This window comes from Tamandua tetradactyla, chromosome 3 (assembly GCF_023851605.1).
Source record: "Tamandua tetradactyla isolate mTamTet1 chromosome 3, mTamTet1.pri, whole genome shotgun sequence".
Lineage (NCBI taxonomy): Eukaryota > Metazoa > Chordata > Mammalia > Pilosa > Myrmecophagidae > Tamandua > Tamandua tetradactyla.
In genome coordinates this window covers 17,639,564-17,661,094 of record NC_135329.1, presented here as the reverse complement: position 1 = coordinate 17,661,094, position 21,531 = coordinate 17,639,564, and the positions used below count along the sequence as shown (strand labels likewise).

The 21,531-nt window shown below is 38.1% G+C and overlaps 1 protein-coding gene across 7 annotated transcripts in view; it reads right to left on the bottom strand.

The window, feature by feature from the left end:
- AP3M2 (adaptor related protein complex 3 subunit mu 2) overlaps nt 1–21,531 on the bottom strand; it is a 116,278-nt gene that overhangs the window by 85,213 nt on the left and 9,534 nt on the right. For 2 of the 7 annotated variants that reach the window (XM_077152592.1, XM_077152590.1), the window contains exons 1-2: nt 18,093–18,729; nt 15,596–15,753 (exon numbers count right to left, since the gene is read on the bottom strand). The exons of 3 other annotated variants lie outside the window; for them this stretch is intronic. Coding sequence is in view for 2 of the 4 variants with exons in the window: in XM_077152590.1 (XP_077008705.1) it covers nt 15,596–15,624 (29 nt within the window). In the remaining 2 variants the exon portion in view is untranslated. Of the gene's footprint in view, nt 1–15,595; nt 15,754–18,092; nt 18,730–21,531 lie in introns of those variants that run through there. 2 more of the 7 variants (XM_077152595.1, XM_077152591.1) reach the window with 1 other exon arrangement.

Sequence of the window (21,531 nt, the reverse complement as noted above, 5' to 3'; positions counted from 1 at the left end):
TAATATAAACTTCCTAGAATTTATTGAAATTTCTGAATCTGTGTATTCATCAGATATGGAAAATTCTCAGCCACCATTAATTTGAAGACTTCTCTCCCCCATTCTTTTATCTCTTTTTGGAACTCTGATGAGACTTACAAGGCAACTTCTTACTCTAACAACACTTATTTTATCCAGTATCAGTCTTTATCTCTTCTGCTTCTGGGCTATATTCTTTGAAATTCCTCCAGATTTATCTTCTACTTCAGTACTTCAACTTTTTCCATTATACTGTTTAACTTATCTGGGATTTGTCCAACTTTTATTATGATCATTTTCAAAATTCAAATAAGTGGAAAGAAATTTACAATATACTCCTATATACTCCCCACCTTTATTCTACAAATAGCATTTTTATTATATTTGCTTTAACACTAATCTATCAATCTGTGCATCCCTCTAATGCATCCATCAATCCAACTTTTTTGTGTATATTAAAGAAAGTTGCAGCATCAGTATACTTTACTCATTACTTCCATTTAATTTTAAGTTTTAATTATAGCTTTCATTCCTAGAAGTTCCTAGAATCTACTTTTTCCTATCAACCTAGTCAGTTCTGATTGTTTCTTGCTCATCACTCACCTTTCTAATTATTTCTTTATCTCAAACATATTAGACTTACTTGTTTAAAATCTATATCTAAGGTGGTCACATTTGGCAATAAAAAAATACAGGTTGCCAAGTTAATTTTTTTTTATTCTTCATAACTTGTTTTTTTTTTAATTTTTTATTAATTAAAAAAAATTACAAGAAAGATACGCAAACATTCCCAACACATACACTCAGCAATTCACAATATCATCACATAGTTGCATAGTCATCATCATGATCATTTCCCAGGACATTTGCATCAATTCAGAAAAAGAAATAAAAAGACAACAGAAAAATAAAACAAAAACAGAAAAAAAAATTTTACATACCATACCCCTTACCCCTCCCTTTCATTGATCACTAGCATTTCAAACTAAATTTAACATTTGTTCCCCCTATTATTTATTTTTATTTTATATGTTCTACTCATCTGTTGACAAGGTAGATAAAAGGAGCATCAGACACAAGGTTCTCACAATCACACAGTCACACTGTGAAAGCTCTATCATTATACAATCATCATCAAGAAACATGGCTACTGGAACACAGCTCTACATTTTCAGGCAGTTGCCTCCAGCCTCTTCATTACATCTTGGTTAACAAGATGATATCTACTTAATGCGTAAGAATAACCTCCAGGATAACATCTTGACTCTGTTTGGAATCTCTCAGCCATTGACACTTTGTCTCATTTTGCTCTTCCCCCTTTTGGTCGAGAAGGTTTTCTCAATCCCTTGATGCTGAATCTCAGCTCATTCTGGGATTTCTGTCCCATGTTGCCAGGAAGATACACACCCCTGGGAGTCATGTCCCATGTAGACAGGGGGGAGGGTGGTGAGTTTGCTTGTTGTGTTGGCTGGAGAGAGAGAGGCCACATCTGAGCAACAAAAGAGGTTCTCTTGGGGGTGACTCTTAGGCCTAATTTTAAGTAGGTTTGACCTATCCCCTGTGGGGTTAAGTTTCATATGAACAAACCCCAAGACTGGGGGCTCAGTCTATAGCTTTGGTGCGCACACTGTTTGTGAGAATATCAAGAATTCAACTTGGGGAAGTTGAGTTTTCCCCTGTTCTCACCATTCCCCGAAGCGGACTTTGCAAATACTTTTCCACTCACTAATCAAATCACTCTGGGATTCATCAGGGCATCACCTGGACAAACCAAAAAAATCTCATGTCCTATACAAAGTTCCATGTACTTGAGGTGTTCAACCAACTATCTACATAAGTTATATTAGGAGGTGCACTAGTCAAGGTATAAATTTGTACCAAATAAACATTTTTTGCTTTACTCTCAGCCAAGTTAAATTTGAATATTAGGAAAATGACAGTTTTTTAGCATCATATGCCCCATATATTGCATGGGATATTCTTATACTAAAAAATAATTAATTGCTTACCTGAAACTCAAATTTAATTAGTTACCCTGAATTTTATCTGGCTACTATCTGACAGTTCCCATATCTGAAGTCTTTTTTCATTGTATATTTTGTGATTTGGAGATTGTTGATGTTCACCTTTGTATAAGTTTCTCTGTCCGATTTCTGCCAGGCTATAGGTTGAGGGGACATTCCTTAGGAAGAAATTGCATTTGCTTCTGCCAGTTGGCTGAGGCCCCAGATCTGGATCTACTTTAAAATAAAATTCTCAACTGATGGTTTTCTTGACCATGCACAGAGTATAAATCCAGGCCACAAACCCTCAAAAGGGCTAAGTGGTCACAAAATGTCAAGGAAGGCTTTTCATTTTCTTTTTTTAAACTTCTACCCAAAGCCAATGTGGAAACAATTGTTGCTGTTTACCTCTTCTAGGTGAATGTTTTCCCACTTCACAGTTTTCCTCAGAGTTATACTATTCCTGTGTCCTGGTTCTTGTTTTTTGGCTTGGGGGTGGGGGCAGGGGTGGAGGCGGGTGTTCTTTTCACCCTGTACAGATCTAATCCTTAGTACTTGGTACCTGAAAGTAGAAGCTCTGGGTCTTTATGTAACAGCTTCGGTGTTTACTTACTTATTTCCAGTAGACTGCTGTCCTAGTTTATTCCTGGCATCAAAGGAATTCTAACACTTTATTCAGATGCATCCATTTGTTAAAAGAGTGATTTTAATATTTTGGTTGGTTTTTTTTTTTTTTAGATGTCTTGTAGACCCTCCAGATGGCCTTATCATTGAACACCTGTGTTCTTTATTCATCATTAGAGTTTTAGAATTTATGAAATTAAAGAGTTGCTTCAGGTATTGTTAAATGTAGAGATCTAAACCAGGCAGACTCTACCTGACCATTAAAATGTACAAACCAGAATAAGCACAATTCCTTTCAGAATTCTATCTTAACTTAAGAAACTAATCTTTTTCTGGGTGTGCCACATGGTATAAAAGTAGATGAATTAAAATAGCCATATATATTTTTAGAAGTGTAACTGGAATGATCAGCTTCACTAATTTGGTGCACAAATTTATAACATCCCTATACTATTCACAGTAATCCATCTTATTGGAGCCTCTAATCTAATGATTCCCATTTTCCATCATTGCAGAATCCACTCCCTGGCTCGGGAGGGGTTCCCCAGGTACAGGCTATTTATTTCATATCCACATCCTCTGCCTTAGGTCCTGAAACTCACCTACCAGGCCTGGATGCACAGGTAAGGAAGAGTCTCCAGTCTCCCGGATAGGACAATGCTCCTGGTTACACTGCACTCTGATAATCTAGTCTGTATTTTGGTTAGCATCCCCCTTCCCTTGTAATAAATGGGTACTTGGGGATCCTTGGGATCTTCTCCTTTCCAATGAAAGGAGTGACTTAATATATCTGAAATATTCTAATGACCTTATTCATTGAGAGGGAAGGATTGTGTGCTTGAAGGTCTCAATTTCATAATGCTCTGGGTCTCTATGCAAAATTCCTGCCCCGTTTCTAGCATCTAAAGGAGTATTAGAAGGGACAGCCTTTGTCAAGTCATTTAAAAAATGGACATGCAACACCCTTAATCCTAGGATAATAAGTGCCTAATTAAAAGGGACCACTTACATGATTTGCCCCAGAAAAAAAAATTTCTCCCAAGATGAAAAAGAATGCCTTTGGTCTCCAACACTAGATATGGTAGCAGATGGAAACTTTTAAAATGACAGCTTGTGGCTTAAAAAAATAAAGTACAACTATTTACCTCACCAGACAACTACTACAAAAGAGTTTAAAGAATTGTCTCCCCACTGATTGCTTATTAGTTGCAAAGAGGAAAAATAGGAACTCCATAGTAGTGAAACCAAACAATAACTTGACCAGGTGATCAAAATTAACTCTACCAAATAAACAACTATATTGAAAAAAAGAATAAAGATCTTAAATAAGTAACCTATTTTTTACAATAAGAAAGCAGAAAAGATGAATAAACTAAACCCAAAACAAGCAAAGGAAGGAAATGACAAAGACTAGAGTGAAAGTTATTGAAATATGAATTGAACAATAATAGAGAAAATCAATAAAACCAAAAGATGGTTCATTAAAAAGATCAACAAAATTGATAAGCTAACATTATACTTAATGGTGAAAGACTGGATATGTTTTTCGTCTAAGATCAGGAACAGGACAAGGATGGCTACTTCACTACTGCTATTTAACATTGTACTGGAGGATACTGCAAATGTAAGCAGTCAAGAAAAAGAAATAAAAGGCATCATATTGGAAAGAAAGAAGTGAGGCTACCTCTAATCACAGATGACACTATCTTTTATATAGAAACTTCTCAGGGGTTCACAAAAAATATATTAGAGCTAATAAATTGGGGTGTAAGAGTAGTCCAGTGGTGGAATTCTCGCTTGCCATGCAGGAAACCCGGGTTGGATTGCCCGTCCATACATTTCCCAAAACAAACAAAAACAAAAATTCAACAAATAGTCTGCAATAATGGGATACTCACATGGAAAAAGAATGAAATATGACCCCACCATACAGCATACCAAAAAACAAACAAAAAAAAGTACACAGGTGTAAATTTAGCAAAAAAGTACAAAATATGTACACTGAAAACTACAAAACATTATTTAAAAATTTTAAAGAAGAATCAAATAAATGGAAAGGAATCCCTTATCCATGGATCAGAACACAGTATTTTAAGAGAGCAATTTTCCCCAAATTGATCTGCAGATTCAAGGCAATGTAACATCCCAGCTGACTTTTTTTTGCAGAAATTATCAAGCTGACCCTAAAATTCACATGGAAATACTGAAGTTACTGCATGTAGCTGCCTATGTGACCCAGCAGAAGTTAGAAGTCAACAGACATTGTCAGGGAGGAAAAGAATGTATAGATGGTATCATAAACCCCTTATCTCTCCCCTGATATGTTGATAACAAATCTCCAAACTCCTGTCATGAGACCCTGCTGAAACTCTATTCCCATACCCCACAGAATGTCCTTGTCCTAAATCCTTATAAACTGGCCCTCGCACCCCCCACCTTTGCAGTGCACTAACTTCCATCTCCTGAATGGCTGCCGTCAGGAAGAATCCTCTCCTATCTGTAAGTCCTAATAAAATTCATGTCTAACTCTATGCCCGATGTATTTTTTGGTCTTGAGCTGCCCTGATCCTTGCTCTTTGAGAGCCGGGTTGGAACACACATGCATTTCTTAGAAACTTACCAAAAAGGTACAATAATCCTGATAGTATAGTAGGAACATATAGGTAGATATATAGATCTATGGAACAGAATTTAGAGTACAGAAAAAAATCTCACATTTATGGTAAGTGATTTCCAGCAAGGGTGCCAAGATAATTCAGTGGGGAAAAAAAATCTTTACAATAAAATGGTGCTGGGACAACTGAATATCTACATGCAAAAGAATGAATTTGGATCTAGGTAGCTCACACCACACACAAAAAATAATGCAACTGGTTGGCAGAAGTAAATATAAAACTCTTAGAAGAAATTTAGGAGTAAATTTTCATGCCTTGGGTTAGGCACATCATTTGATGTTTCTTAGGTACATCAAAAACACAAGTTACGACTGAAAAAAAAATAGATAAATGGGACTATGCAAAAATTAAAAATTTTGATGCACTCTTAGATTTGACAACAAAAATACAAGAAATAAAAGAAAAATAGATAAACTGGACTTCATCAAAATTAAAACTTTGAGCATTAAAGGACATTATCAATAGAGGTGAAAAAAGGCAATTACAGAACTACAGAATGGGAGAAAATACCTGAAAATAATTTATCAGACAAGGGTTAATATCCAGAATATGTAAAGAACACCTGCAATCCACAACTAAAATACAAACAGCTCAATTAAAAATAAAATGGGCATAATATATACCACAGGAATCTGGGCAGAGAATAAAAAAGTATTTGCAAAGTCACTTTAGGGGACTGAGGAGAAAGGAGGAAATATTAAACTTCCCCATCTGGGGAACTCCAGGTATTCTGGCAAGTAGTGGGGACAATCAATTCAATAGGCTGGACCCTTGATCTTGGGGTTTGCCCCTACGAAATTTGTTCCTGCAAAAGACAGGCTGAGCCCACTTACAATTATGTTTAAGTGTTATTCCCAGAGAACCTCTTTTGTTGCTCAGATATGGTCTCTCTCTCTAAGCCAACTCAAAAAATAACAAATGGATGGTAGAACTAAATGTAAGCTAAAAATATAAAACTCTTAGAAGAAACTTAGGAGTAAATTTTCATGCCTTGGGTTAGGCAATAGTATCTTAGGTACATCAAAAACACAAGTCACGAATGAAAAAAAAAATAGATAAATGGGACTACACAAAATTGAGGTGAGCTCACTGACCTCCACCCTACTTGGGACATGACTCCCAGGGGTGCACATCTCCATAGCAATTTGGCACAGAACTCCCAGGGTGAGCCAGGATCCATCATCATGAGATTGAGAAAAACTTCTTGACCAAAGAGAGAAATTAGACAAAATAAATTTTCAGTGGCTGGGATATTTCAAACAGAGTCAAGAGATTATCCTGGAGGTTATTCTTATGCATTATATAAATATTCCTTTTTAGTTTATGGGGTATTGTATTGGCTAGAGGGAAGTACCTGAAACTGTCGAAGTGTGTTTCAGTAGCCTTGATTCTTGAAGATGATTGTATAACTATATAATTCTTACAAGGTATTGACTTGAAAACCTTGTGTCTGATGCTTATTTTATCCAGGGTATGGACATATGAGCAAAAAATAAGGTCAAAAAATAAATAATAATAAAATTTGGGTAGATTACAATACTAACTGGATTGATGCAAATGTTCTAAAATGATCATGGCAATTAATATATAACTATATAATGATATTGAGAGCCATTGATTGTATACTGTGGATGGACTGTATGTATGTGTGTGAACATTTCTCAATAAAAATATTTTTTAGAAAACTGCCAATAAAATAAAATAAAACAAAATGGGCAAAAGGCTTGAATAGACATTGCTACAAAGAAGATATACATATGACCATGAAAAGATGCCTAACATCATTAACCATTAGGAAAATCAAAAGCACAATGAGATACAGTTTCATACCTACTAGGATGGATAGTATTTAAAATGAAGAAATTACCAAGTATTGGTAAAGATATGGAAGAATAGGAACCCTTGTACATTGCTAGTGGGAAGGTAAAATGGTGCAACTGCTTGGAAAACCAGCAGTTTCTCAGAAAGTTAAACACAGAATTACCATGTGATCCAGCAATTTCACTTCTAGATATACACCCAAAAGAACTGAAAACAGAGACTAAAACAGACACTTGTACACCTATGTTCACAGCAGCATTATTCACAGCAAAAGAAGCGGAATCAACCCAAGTATCCACCAACAGATGAATGGATAAACAAAATGTTGTATATACACACTATGGAATATTTATTATTCAGTCATATAAAGGAATGAAGTTCTGACACATGCTACAATATGGATGAACTGTGAAGACATCATACTGAGTGAAATCAACCAGACATAAAGAGACAAAAATGTATGATTTCACTTATTTGAAAAACCTACAATAAATAAGTTAATAGGGACAGAATGTAGATTACAGACTACCAGGGGCTGGTGGAGGAGGAGTGAATGGTGAGTTATTGCTCAATGGGTATAGAGTTTCCAAGTAGAGTGATATAAAAGTTTTGGCAATGGATGGTGGTGACAGTATCATAAAATTGTGACTGTAATTAATATCACTGAATTGTATACATGAAAGCGGTTAAAATGAGAAATTTTGCATTGTATATGCATATATTATTACCATAAAAATAAAAATGAAAAAAACCTCAAACTTTTGTGTTGCAAATGAAACCATCAATGGAAGAAAATATTTGCAAATCATATATATGATGAGGTTGTATCCAGAATATACAAAGATCTCTTACAATTCAATAATCAAAGGACAAATAACCTAATTTAAAAATGGATAATGGGCTTGAATGGACAATTCTCCAAAGATGATACACAAATAAGCACATGAAAAAATACTCAACATCATTAGTTATTAGGGAAATCAAAATGATGAAGAGATTCTATTTTACACACATTAGGATGACTATAACAAAAAAGGTGGACAATAACAAGTTTTGGTAAGGATGTAGAGAAATTACAGCTTTCATATGTTGTTAGTAGGAATGTAAAATGGTTTAGCCACTTTGAAAAACAGTTTGGCAGCTCTTCAAAAATTTAAACAAAAAGTTATCATATGCCCTAGCAATTTCATTTCTAGGTATGTTTCCCAAGAGAAAAGAAAACATACGACTATACAAAAACTTGTCCATGAATGTTCTTAGCTGCATTATTCATAACAACCAAAAGATAGTATCAGCCCAAATGCTCATCATGTACAGTAATGTGCTACAACATGGATGAACTTTGAAAACATGCTAAGTGAAAGAAGCCAGACACAAAAGATCACCTATTATATGAAGTGTCCAGAATAGGCAAATCTACAGAGATAGAAAGTAGGCTAGTTCTTGCTTAGGGCTGGTTTGAGTAGTGGGGGTGGGGGATGATCAGGAGTGACAGCTGATGGCTACAGAGTTTTTAAGGAGGGTTGAAAAATGTCATAAAAATTAAACTGCTGTGATGGTTGCATAATCCTGTGACCATACTAGAAACTACTGAATTGTACACTTTAAATGAATGAATTGCATGCTATGTGAATTATATATCAATAATGCTGTTTTTTAAAAAAATAACTTTGCCAATGAGGGACAGATGGAATCCATATACTAAAGAGCTGTACAACATGTGATTCTGGGCTGGATCCTTTATTGGAGGGAAAAATGTCTAAAAGAGCAATTTTGAGACAATGAACAACATCAGAATACGGAGTATAGATGAGACAGAAGTAGTTTATCAATCCTGAACCTGGTAACCATATTATGGTTACATAAGAAAATATCTTTGCTATTAGGAAAAACATACTGAAGTAAAAGGCATGATGCATGCAATATATATCCAATAGAGAGATTAGAAATCAACATAAAAGGATGACCATAATAATTATATATTTGTATATGTATGTTTATATATAATTTAACATAAAAAGCCATAATTTAATACAAAACACACAGAAACTAGACAGGGAATAAGTCAAATGTGGCAAAATGTTAAAAAAATCTTTGAATCTGGGTTAAAAATAAACAAGAGTTCTTTTGATTATTCTTGTAACTTTCTTACAAGTTTGAAGTTACTTCAAAGTAAAAAATTGTAAAAGTCTATGGTTGAGGACTCTAATTCTAGTGTTTATTCCTTTTATTAAAAAGAAAACCTTTGCAGCAAATATGACAAAGATGAAAAGATTATGAGTATTAATTTTGGATAGTGGGTCAAAGGATGCTTCTTGAATTCTCTAAACTTCTCTGTTTATTTTTTCCTACAAAAAAAAAAAAAACCCAGAAAACTGCATGCCCAATTCTGCCTGAGAAAACCCTTCCTGGATTTATGGGTGAGGGTGATTTTGTCAGAGAGCACATGGCCAATGGTCACCTTTTCCTTTGGTTTTATGCTTGACCACTTTCATGACCTTGAGCTGTATTACGGATCAGTTACTGGCTTTGTGATCATTGGCCATACACTAAAACAATCTGGGTTTTTTTTTCTCTGTTGCTCTTAGAATAGAAAGTGGAATTTAAGGAGTGGAATTTGTTACAATATAATGTTCCTTCAAGTTAAGTTACCGATAGTGAAAATCACCATGAACGAACGACCATACATTCTAGATTCAAAGCTTATCAATTTCAAGATGCATTGCTGTTTAATGCTTTTTGAGAAAGAAAGGAAGAGAGAGAGGGAAGGTGGGAGGAAAAAAGAAAAAAAGTAAAGACCACTCCATTGAATTTACAAATTTTCCAAAAAGATGCTTCATAGTATTAAGAAAATATAGTAATTATCCTCCTTCTGCCAAGATCCTCTATTCTTGGCCTGACTACTTTTTCAACATTACAAAGAATCAAAGAAGCCCTATTCTTTTTTTTTTTCTATGCTGTATGGTGGGGTTACATTTCATTCTTTTTCCATGTGAGACTCCCGTTATTGCACCATCATTTGTTGAATGCTTTTGTTTGTCTGTTTGTTTTTGTTGGTTCCTTTTGTTTGTTTGTTTGGGAAGTGCATGGGCCAGGAACTGAACCTGGGTTTCCCAAATGACAAATAAGAATTCTACTACTGAACTACCCTCGCGCCCCCAGAAGCCCTATTCTTTTTTTTTTTTTTTCAGTCTACTAAATTTAACATTTGTTCCCCCTATTATTTATTTTTAATCCATATGTTTTACTCATCTGTGGAAAAGGTAGATAAAAGGAGCATTAGACACAAGGTTTTCACAATCACACAGCCACACTGCGAAAGCTGTATCGTTATACAATCATCTTCAAGAAACATGGCTACTGGAACACAGCTTTACATTTTCAGGCAGTTCCCTCCAGCCTCTCCATTACACCTTAACTAAAAAGGTGATATCTCTTTAATGCATAAGAATAACCTATAGGATAACCTCTCGACTCTGTTTGGAATCTTTCAGCCATTGACACTTTATTTTGTCTCATTTTGCTCTTTCCCCTTTTGGTCGAGAAGATTTTCTCAATCCCTTGATGGTGAGTCCCAGCTCATTCTAGGATTTCTGTCCCACATTGCCAGGAAGGTCCACACCCCTGGAAGTCATGTCCCACATACAGAAGGGGAAGGTGGTGAGTTTGCTTGTTGTGTTGGCTGAGAGACAGAGAAGCCCTATTCTTGATCATTACTGTTGCCTTGTAGAGATCCTCAGTCTCTATCTCATGTGTCTAGGGGAGTTGGCAGTTGCTAAGAACTCTATAATGTGGTAGATATATAGCTATACAAAAATAAAGGGTTAATACATTAGATTACAAACATGTAGCCAATATTTTTCCTTACTGGAATTTACAAAAACTAGAGTAGAGGATGCTTTTTAAAAAGAAAAGATAATAATGGAGAGAATAAGAAAGGAGAGAAAATTTTGGCAGCTGGAAAGCAGATGGACAATACTGACTTAGAAGACCTCAGGAAGCTGGATTCCTAAACCTGAATGGAAGAAGCTGAAAAACAATCCAAATCACACTGAAGAATATTGAAAACGCACAGAAAAACTGGCAGCATCAGGTACCTCTGGAATTTGGGGTAATGGAAATGGTTAAAACAAAGGGGAGTGGGTAAAAGCTATGTATAATTCTAATCCCCTCTCACCAGCCCCACACCAGCTGCTAATCATCCTTCACCTAACAATGGCAGAAAGACTCAGATTTATTCTCTAGAGAGGCCAAAATAGAGCATCTGTGGCTTGGAGGATGCCAAGCACATTTAGGGTAACATCTAACACTGGAAGTTAAGAGTCTATGCCTAAATGTTTTTGTTCTTAGGAAATATACAATGAATTATTAAGAAGTAAAAGGTCGTAACATACTGATATTTCTTCTCAAACGGCTAAAAAAAGAAAATGTGTGTGTGGTGTTGAGGCAGGCTAGAACAGGGAAAGAGGGGAGAGAAAAAAACTGTGAAGGAGCCCTTGAGCAAGGACGATTAATCAAAGGGTTTCATTGTTAATGCTGCTGGTATGCAACATACCAGAAATGGACTGGCTTTTACAAAGGAGATTTATTAGGTTATAAATTTACAGTTCTAAGTCCATGAAAATGTCCAAATTAAGGCATCAACAAGAGGATACCTTCACTCAAGAAAGGCATAGCACATCTGGGTTCCTCTGTCACAGGGGAAGGCTCATGGTGATGACTGCTGGCCCTCTCTCCTGGCTTCTGGTTTCAAACAGCCTCTCAGCTCCTGTTTCCGGTGGCTTTCACTCTAAGTGTCTACGGACCCTCGCTTAGCTTCTCTGGGGCAAACTCTGGATCTCATCTCTTAGCTTAGGGCCTCTAAATGTCTGTGTCTGAGTTTCATCTTTTTTGCTCTCTGTGCTAGCTCTCCAAGATTTTGTGCTTTCTCCAAAATGTCTCCCTTTTGAAGGATTCTGGTAACCTAATTAAGACCCACCTTGAATGGGCAGAGTCACATTTTCAGGGAAATGATCTAATCAGAAAGTCCTACCCAACAACACATCTGTCCCCACAAGACTGGATTAGGCTTAAAGGAACATGGCTTTTCTGGGGTACATAGCAGTTTCAAAACATCAGGAGGGCCAGTGTCCTGGACAGACAACCTGCCTGGGCTACCCATTTATGAGAAACACCTGGCTGCAGCCAACCCATCCAGAGCCAAAGAACCCCCACCTGAACGAGTTATCTACAGAAAAGGGTGGCAACAACCGACCCACCCAAATGCACTATCTACCACCAGGCACTTCCCTGGAGAAAAGGGAGGGGAAAAGAAAGCCCTTGAACAAGGAAGGGGTGGGGATGGAGGAGCAAGTAAAACTAATCTATAAAAGCAAAGGGCCTCACACTGCCTGTTACCTTTCCTCTCCTCCGTCTTTGCAAGAGTGCCCACATATTTTCTTACATATGTATTCAAAACATTTTCTGCCTGCTTATTCTGTGCTGTGTTATGCCTGGAAACCCAAACTTGGCAACAGTGTGGGGAGATACGGTGGCCTGAGAAGTGGGCCCAAAGAAATATTCACATCAAAAATCTCTGGAACCGGGCGGGCCGCGGTGGCTCAGCGGGCAAAGTGCTTGCCTGCTATGCCGGAGGACCTCGGTTCGATTCCCGGCCCCAGCCCATGTAACAAAAACGGAGAAACAGAATACAATAAAACAAGAAAATGTTTAAAAAAAATGTTTCCCTTTCTTCCTTCCTTCCTTCCTTCTATCCTTCCTTCCTTCTCTCTGTCTTTCCTTTAAAAAAAAAAAAAAAAAAAAAAAAAAAATCTCTGGAACCTGTGAATATTACCTTATCTGGAAAAAAGAGTCTTTGCAGATGTGATTAAGGATCCTGAGATGAGATAATCCTGGATTATCTGGTGGGCCCCATATGCTATAACATGTATCCTTCAGTTTCGGTTTCCTAAAGCTGCTAGATTGCAATATACCAGAAATGGGTTGCCTTTTTCAATGGGGATTTATTAAGTTACAAATTTACATGAAAATGTCCAAATTAAAGCATCAAGAGGAAGATACCTTCTCTGAGGAAAGGCTACTGGCATCTGGGGTTCCTCTATTACATGGGAAGGCACATAACAACATCTCTTGGTCCGTCTCTCCTGGGGTAGCAGTTAGGTTCAGAAATCAATTTGGCCAGGTGATGGTACTCAGTTGTCTGTTGCTGTGGACTTAAATCATCAGCATATGGCTGATTACATCTGTGGTTGGCTAAAGGGGAGTGCCTTCTGCAATGAGTGATATTTAATTTAATTAGCTGGAGGCATTAAAGGAGAGCTCAGCATACCTCCACTCAGAGTTCAAGGCTGACAGAGACCCAGATGTATAGTGATGCAGAAAGGAATCACCCCAGGGAAAGTTGTTTGAACACAGAAACAGGGAGGGAGGGTCAGCAGATGTCACCATGTACCTTCCCATTTGACAGAGAAAGCCGGCTGCCTTTCCTCCAAAGAAGTGAAAATCTGTAATTAAATAAATTCCCTTTATAAAACCCAGTCTATTTCTGGTGTATTGCATTCCAGCATTAGCAAATGAAAATACCTGGGTTCTAGTTTCAATGGCTCTCTCCAAATGTCTTTGAGAGTTTTCTCTCTCTTATCCCATAAAAGACCCCAGGGGATTAAGACTTACCCTAAATGGGCTGGGTCACATCTCAACTGAAAGAAAAGTTCCCATCCACAATAAATCTGTCTCCACAAGGATGGATTAAAAGAACACGGCCTTTTGTGGGGTATTTAACAGCTCCAAAACCAGCACTCGCCACCCTCTGGACCCCTAAAAGATATGTTCTTTCCATATGCAAAATACATTCATTCCATCACAATCTAAGAAAAGCCTTAAATCATTTCAGTAACAATATTAATACATAAATTTATCAAAATCAGTTTCAGGCATGGTTTGTCTTAAGGCAAAATTCCCCTCCTGCTGTGGACCTGTGAAACTATGAACAAGTTATCTGCCTTCAATATGCGAAGGAGGGACAGTAATAGGGTAAATGTTCCCTCTGCCATAGGGAGAAATTCAAAGGAAAACAGGGGTCACTGAACCCAAATGGTTCTGAAAATCTGCAGGGCATACTTCATTAGATTTCAAGGTCAGAGAGTCATTTATAGAATGATGTTTTAATCTTGGGGCTTGAAAGTGGCAGTTCCACCCTCTTGAAGGGCTTCACAGCAAACCCTGCTCTCTCCAAACACTGGGGTGAGAGCTCCAAATTCTCTAAACATTGGGGAGATCACTATGATCTTGGCTCCACATTCTTCAAGTATCAGGGTGGCACCCAGACTCTACCATCTCAAGAGCACAGACTCACCCCTCTCTGAACAGTGGGGTTATGGCCCGGCTCTACCCAGGGAATGTGCTTCATACTTTCTGAACAACAGGGTGGCCAAGTTACTTTCAATTTCCCAGGCACCTGAGAGCACTGGAGTGGTAACACTCTTCCTGAATATTGGGGCAGTGCAAACTCTGGGGTAAACTCACCCTTTCCAAATGCATAGGTGGGTCTGCTCTCCTGGCCTGAGGTTTCTTGGCTCCAGACCTTGGCTTCCATATTCTACCTTTGAAGTTGTTTTTCAATTTGTCTCTTTTTCTGTCCCTTTTAGTCCAGTCTGGTAGTGGCTCTACTAATACAGATCTCACAAAAACTTGTTAGCTCTGCATGCAGCTCACAGGGGTCTCAACAGTCAGACAATAGGACTTTCAACAAATCCTTTCTGGAAGCTCCATTTCCATGTCTGTCACACACTGAAATGGCTGACTGGTTAAATCCTCACATGGGGCTCTACTCACTGCGGACTCACTGTCCAGAAACTCAGAATTTTCCAAACCATCAATTTCTGGTTTCTTTTTATTCAAGAGTTCAATTCTCAGCTGATTCCTTTCCTCTTGCATTTTACTATATGCTGCAAGGAGAAGCCAGGCTGCACTTTCCACATTTAGTTTGGAAATTTCCTCAGGTAGCCATCTGAGCTTGTCACCAACAAATTCTGCCTCCCATCCAACACCAGTACTCAATTTTGTTAAATTCTCTGCCATTTTGAAACAAGGATTGCCATTACTCTAGTTGGCAATGATATATTCATCATTTCTAAGGCCTCATTGGAAGTACCTTTAAGCATCTATAATTCTACCAATAATCTCTTTAAATCAATCTAGGCCTTTTCTATCAAGCATCTCACAATTCTTCTAGAATCTTCCCTTATCCATTTATAAAGCTGTTCCACCATTTCTGGTATTTGTATCTCACAGGAGCACACTTCTCAATACCAAAATCTGTTTCAGTTTGCTAAAGCTGCCAGAATGCAATATACCAGAAATGGGTTGGATTTTTCAACAAGGATTTATTAAGTTACAAATTTACAGTTCTTAGGCTGTGAAAATGTCCAAATTAAAGCATCAAAAGTAAGATACCTTTTTTGAGTAAAGGATGCTGATGGCATCCAGGGTTCCTCTGACACATTGGGAAGCACATGTGGGTGTCTGTTGGTCTTACTCTCCCGGGTTCTGGTTTCGATGGCTCTCTCCAGATGTCTTTGAGAGTTTTCTCTCTCTTATCCTCCTCAAGGACCCTATTAAAGGGATTATGACCCACCCTGAATGGTCTAAGTCACAACCTAATTGAACAAAAGTGTTCCACCCACAATAGGTCTACCCCAACAGGGATGGATTAAAAAGAACATGGCTTTACATGGGACAGAACTCCTGGGATGAGCCAGGATCCAGCATCAATAGATTGAGAAAGCCTTCTTGACCAAAAGGGGGAAGAGAGAAATGAGAAAAATAAAGTGTCAGAGGCTGAGAGATTTCAAACAGAGTCAAGAGGTTATCCTGGAGGTTATTCTCATGCATTATAGAGATATCCCATTTTAGTTTATGGTGTATTGGAGTGGTTGGAGGGAAGTACCTGAAACTGTAAAACTGTGTTCCAGTAGCCTTGATTCTTGAAGAATATTGTATAATGATATAACTTTTACAATGTGACTGTGTGATTGTGAAAACCTTCTAATGCTCCTTTTATCCAGGGTATGGACAAATGAGTAAAAAATATGACTAAAAAATAAATAAATAATAGGGGGGGATAAGTGGTAAAATAAAGTGGGTAGATTGAAATACTAGTGTCAATGAGAAGGACAGTCAAGGGGTATGGTATGTACAAGTTTTTTTTCTTGAAATGGAGAGTGCAAGCCAGTGAGAGAGGTAGGGGAGGAGCCAGCTAGGGTGATACAAGATCCTACTGATACAAGATCCACAGTGGCTCAGCAGGCAGGGTTCTCACCTGCCATTCCAGAGACCTGGGTTCAATTCCTGGTGCCTGGCCATGCAAAAAAAAAAAATCCTATTTTTGGGTAGCCTTTGATTTGACACTTGCCCTGTTATGGCAGTCCTTTACTATCTGGACCTTTGCTAAAGAAGTTTCTGCCAGTCCTTGCTGGTTACTGAAAGCTTCTGTCAGGGGGACAGAGCCTTGAAATATCTCATTCCATCATCTTAATTGGGGAAGAGACAGAATTTTATCTTCCTCAGTCAACTGACTGGAGGAAACTCCCCATGAGGCCAGAGGTACAGGCTGAGAGAGAGAAGGTAATGTGTCAGGAGTGAATGCCATGGATATTTTGGCACTTTCTTATATGAATTATACCATTCCATTTGATGATGGGTGCTGCTATGCACATCAAACTTTATAGCTTGATGGATCAGACAACACTCAATTCTTGATGGGCAGCTCAGGTCACATTGGAACTTGGAGGCCTATGATTAAGCATTCAATCTCAACTAAGGTCCAGTAATAAACCAAAAGCTGTTTCTCAAAAGGAAAGTAATTACCTGCAGAGAATGAAGGCCCTGTTCCAAAATCTTAAGTGTCTATACTGTTATTTATCTAAAAGGGCCTGCCAAAGACTCCAAATAGCATCTCTGTCACTGAGCTTCAAGCAGCATTGGACCTATGGATCATATGGCCCAAGAGACATATCAGTTTACACAGCAGGCTGGACTTGTTGCAAAGGCTTCTCTTGCTCCAGACTCCATTCATAACTAGAAGGTTTTCTATGGTTACTCAGTGAATTGGTCAGAGTACCAAACCTAAGTGAGGAATATTCTGTCTCCCAGATTCAAACAGGTCTACTATGCATTGTGCCTCTTCTTAGTTATAGGAGGGGCCAGATACAACCACTTATCCTCTACCTTGGGAGAAATATCTCTACATGCCCCCACACCTCTGTACTGAGGTGGAATTTCACTGAGGTGGAAAGTTCTGGAATTTCTGTCAGAATTTCTTTTCCTACCTTGTAACACAAACATGTCTTACCAATAATGTTACAATAGTTGCTAATTCTTGCTCACTAGGTCCAATCAGCATAGTATCATCAATATAATGAACCATTTGGATGTCTTGTGGAAGGGAAAGGTGATCAAATTTTTGAAGATTAAATTATGAGCTAAAACTGAAAAGTTGATATACCCATCAGGTAGGATAGGGAAGGTACATTGTTGGCTTTTACCAGTTGACAGAAAATGGCCTCTGGTGATCTTAAGTAATAGGTGTTGAGAAAAAAAAAACATTTGCTAGCTTAACAGTTGCATTCCAAGTACCAGGGGATGTGTTAATTTGCTCAAACAATGAAACCACATCTGAAACAGCAGCTGAAATTGGAGTTAGTACCTGGCTAAGTTTATAATTCAGTATCTTTCTCCAAGATACATCTGTTTTCTGCCCAGGCCAAATGGTTGAACAAGGATGTTTTAGCTTGCTAAAGCTGCCAGAATGCAATATACCAGAAATTGATTGGCTTTTATAAAGGTTTTTTTAAAAACTTTTATAAAAAGTTTTATAAACTTTTATTAAGTTACAAGTTTACAGTTTTAAGGCCATGAAAATGTCCAAATTAAGGAACTGATAGGAGGATACCTTTTCAGAGGAAAGGCAGCTGGCATCTAGGGCTTCACTGTTACATGGGAAGGCACATGGCAATGTTTGCTGCCCTTCTCTTATGGCTTCTGGTTTCAAATGGCTCTCTCAGCTCCTGTGGGTCCTTCTAGCTTCTGCTGGGTTGATTTATTCCTTCATCTCCAAATGTGTGTCTGGTTTCATCTCTCTACTTTCTGGGTCGGCTCTGAGTTCTCTCTCATAAAGGGCTCAAGGAAAGGCTTAAAGGCCACCCTGAATGGGTGAGGTCACATCTCCATAGAAACAATGTAATAAAAAAATCCCATCTGCAATTGGGTGGGTCACATATCCATGGAAACAATGTAATCAAAAGGTCTGACCCAACAATAGGTCTGACCCAACAATAGGTCTGCCCCCACAAGACAGGACTTAAAGAACATGGCCTTTCTGGGGATACATAGTAGCTGCAAACTAGCATAAGGGGTATGGAGGGAATCACCACCTTTGCATCTTTCAACTCCTTGATGGTGGCATGATCTCTGCAACCCTTCCAGGGATGTGGTATTGTTTTTGGTTTATTATTTTTTTAGGTAAAGGCAGTTCTAATGCCTTCCACTTGGCCTTTCCTGCCATAGTAGCCCTCACTCCACAGGTCTAGGAATCAATGTGAAGATTCTGTCAGTGCTGAGTATGTCTATTCCAATTACACACTTTTAAAAAAAAATTTATTTATTAATTAAAAAAATTAACAAACCAAATAAAACATCAACATATATAATCAGTAATTCACAATATCATCACTTAGCTGCATATTCATCATTTCTTAGAACATTTGCATTAATTCAGAAAAAGAAATAAAAAGACAATAGAAAAAGAAAGAAAACGGAAACAGAAAAGAAAAAAAAAGATTATACCTACCATACCCCTTACCCCTCGCTTTCATTGATCACTAGCATTTCAAACTAAATTTATTTTAGCATTTGTTCCCCCTATTATTTATTTTTATTCCATATGTTCTACTCGTTTGTTGACAAGGTAGATAAGAGGAGCATCAGACACAAAGTTTTCCAAGTACACATTCTTAATTTAGGGGAATAACCACAGAATGAATTCAGAGACCCAATGGACCCACTGTGGTATGGACCTGAGCTACAACTCCACTGATTACCTGACCTCCATAAGCCCCTACTCTGATTGGTGGACCACAGTGATGTTTGGGTCTCCTAGAATCAGTACCAGTTCAGAACCAGTTTCAATGAAAAATCCGATCAATTCCTTTTCACCAATTCATAGTTAATGTGGTAAAAGTACATAGGTCCCTGTTTGCTAGCTGCTGGAATGCAATATACCAGAAACGGAATGGCTTTTAAAAAGTGGAATTTAATAAGTTGGTAGTTTACAGTTCTAAGACCAAGAAAAGGTCGCAATTAAAACAAGTCTATAGAAATGTCCAAGCTAAGGCATCCAGGGAAAGATACCTTGGTTCAAGAAGGCTGATGAAGATCAGGGTTTCCTTCTCAAGTGAGAAGGCACATGGCGAACACAGTCACAGTTTCTCTCTCATCTGGAAGGGCTCATGGTAAACACAGTGTCATCTGCTCTTTCTCTCCTGGCTTCCTATTTCATGAAGCTCCCTGGGAGGCAATTTCCTTCTTCAGCTCCAAAACACTGGCTGATGGACTCTCTGCTTTGTGGTGCTGCAGCATTCTCTGCTCTCTCTGAATCTCCTTCATTCTCCAAAATGTTTCCTCTTTTATAGGACTCCAGTAAACCAATCAAGACAAATGGGTGGAGACATGTCATCACCTAATCCAGTTTAAATTACACTCTTGATTAAATTACATCTCCAGAGAGATTATCTAACTACAGATTCAAACATACAGTATTGAATAGGGATTATTCTGCCATTATAAAAAGGGATTTTGATTAAAACATGGCTTTTCTAGGGGACATACATCCTTTCAAACCAGTACAGTCCCGTTAGAGATGGCAAGGGGAAATATTAATAATATAAATTTTTGGCAATATAGCAGGGCTTTCAAGGGATCCAGCCTCCCCTTCATCCTAGGGTTTCTGGGTTTGTAAACTGGTCCAAGTATAGGAATGAATTGAGGGGCCTTAACTCTCTGTTTTCATGATTCAAGTTAGACTTCTGTTCCCTTGACTGTCTGCTTATACAGGTCAAGTAAAAATTTAGTAGACTGCCATCTATTTCACTTCTAGGTATACCATGATAAACTAGACAGCCTCATAAGTCTCTGAGTCAGACTATTTTGATTACTGTTTTGACTTTGCTGTCCCTTATGGTAACTACACCCACCTTGTCATTGGTGATTAGATGCCACCATATAGCTCCTGCCAACTTGTATCTGATCATCCCCTTTGCATTTAAGGATCCTAGATCAGTGTTAGCAGTTTCCACAGAAATAAGTGACCTACAGAGAAGAGTGACCACAGAGCTCTTCAAGGATGCTGGAGTCCTCTTCCAAATTTATTTCTCAGAGTTACAGTGAAAGATATGCCCTCTGGACTCTCCCAGGGTGGGTGAGCACATCTTACAGGACAAATCCATTCCAACATTCTAATCTAAGCTTTTGATACCTTCTTCTACAGTATTCAAAGGCAGTTCTGGCATTTTTCACCTTCATTTAGTGTAGGTCACTTTTTGGTCCATGTTTCAGTCAACCAACAAGCTGTCAGAACTCTTTCTCAGCCCCCAAGCTACAACATTGAATCCAAAATCTCTGCTCATATCAGGAAAATTGATGTGATTCAACTTGCTGTTCCTTCCACCTTTATGTACCAAACTCTTAATATACATTCTCACAAATATTTCCCAGATTTCTGTCTGTATAAACTGGAAAAATCATCCAGTTCCTTTGGAGAGTAGTGGACCTTCTAATAAGTTACACTTTGCGCCTTACCTTTTGGGTCCTTCTGGGACTTGAATCTAGTTACTAGTCTAGAAGCAAAGAGGTGTAGTGGTGGTGCATCCTGAGGAGAATCAATAGTGTCTTGGAAGGTAACTATGTCAGGGAAGGCCAACATGGTTTTCTCAGGCAAAGGAGAGTTAACCTCTTCAAATGGAGGTACAAGGGTTGCTTCTACAGGCAAAGAAGATTCTGCAGAATATAGGGGTTCAATGTTCCAACTTCATCAGGATCTTCCAATTTCTAGGATCTAATTTTTTCCCAATCAAAGCCCTCACTCTAACAGCAGATACTTTATAAGTTTGGAAATTGAATTGTGTTGTCATTCAGCTACATACAGGATGCAACTCTGGGTTTGGTTTTTCAGAAATGTCTGCTCTGTTGCTACAGGAGATAAGGGTTTCTTTCACAGGCATTTTTGCAGTGCTCGAGCTGTGAATCTGAAGTCGTGAATTCATCCTTTTTTTTCTTCATTTTTTTCAACACAATTGGGTGAAACCTGCCTATTTCAATTTGCTAAAGCTTCCAGA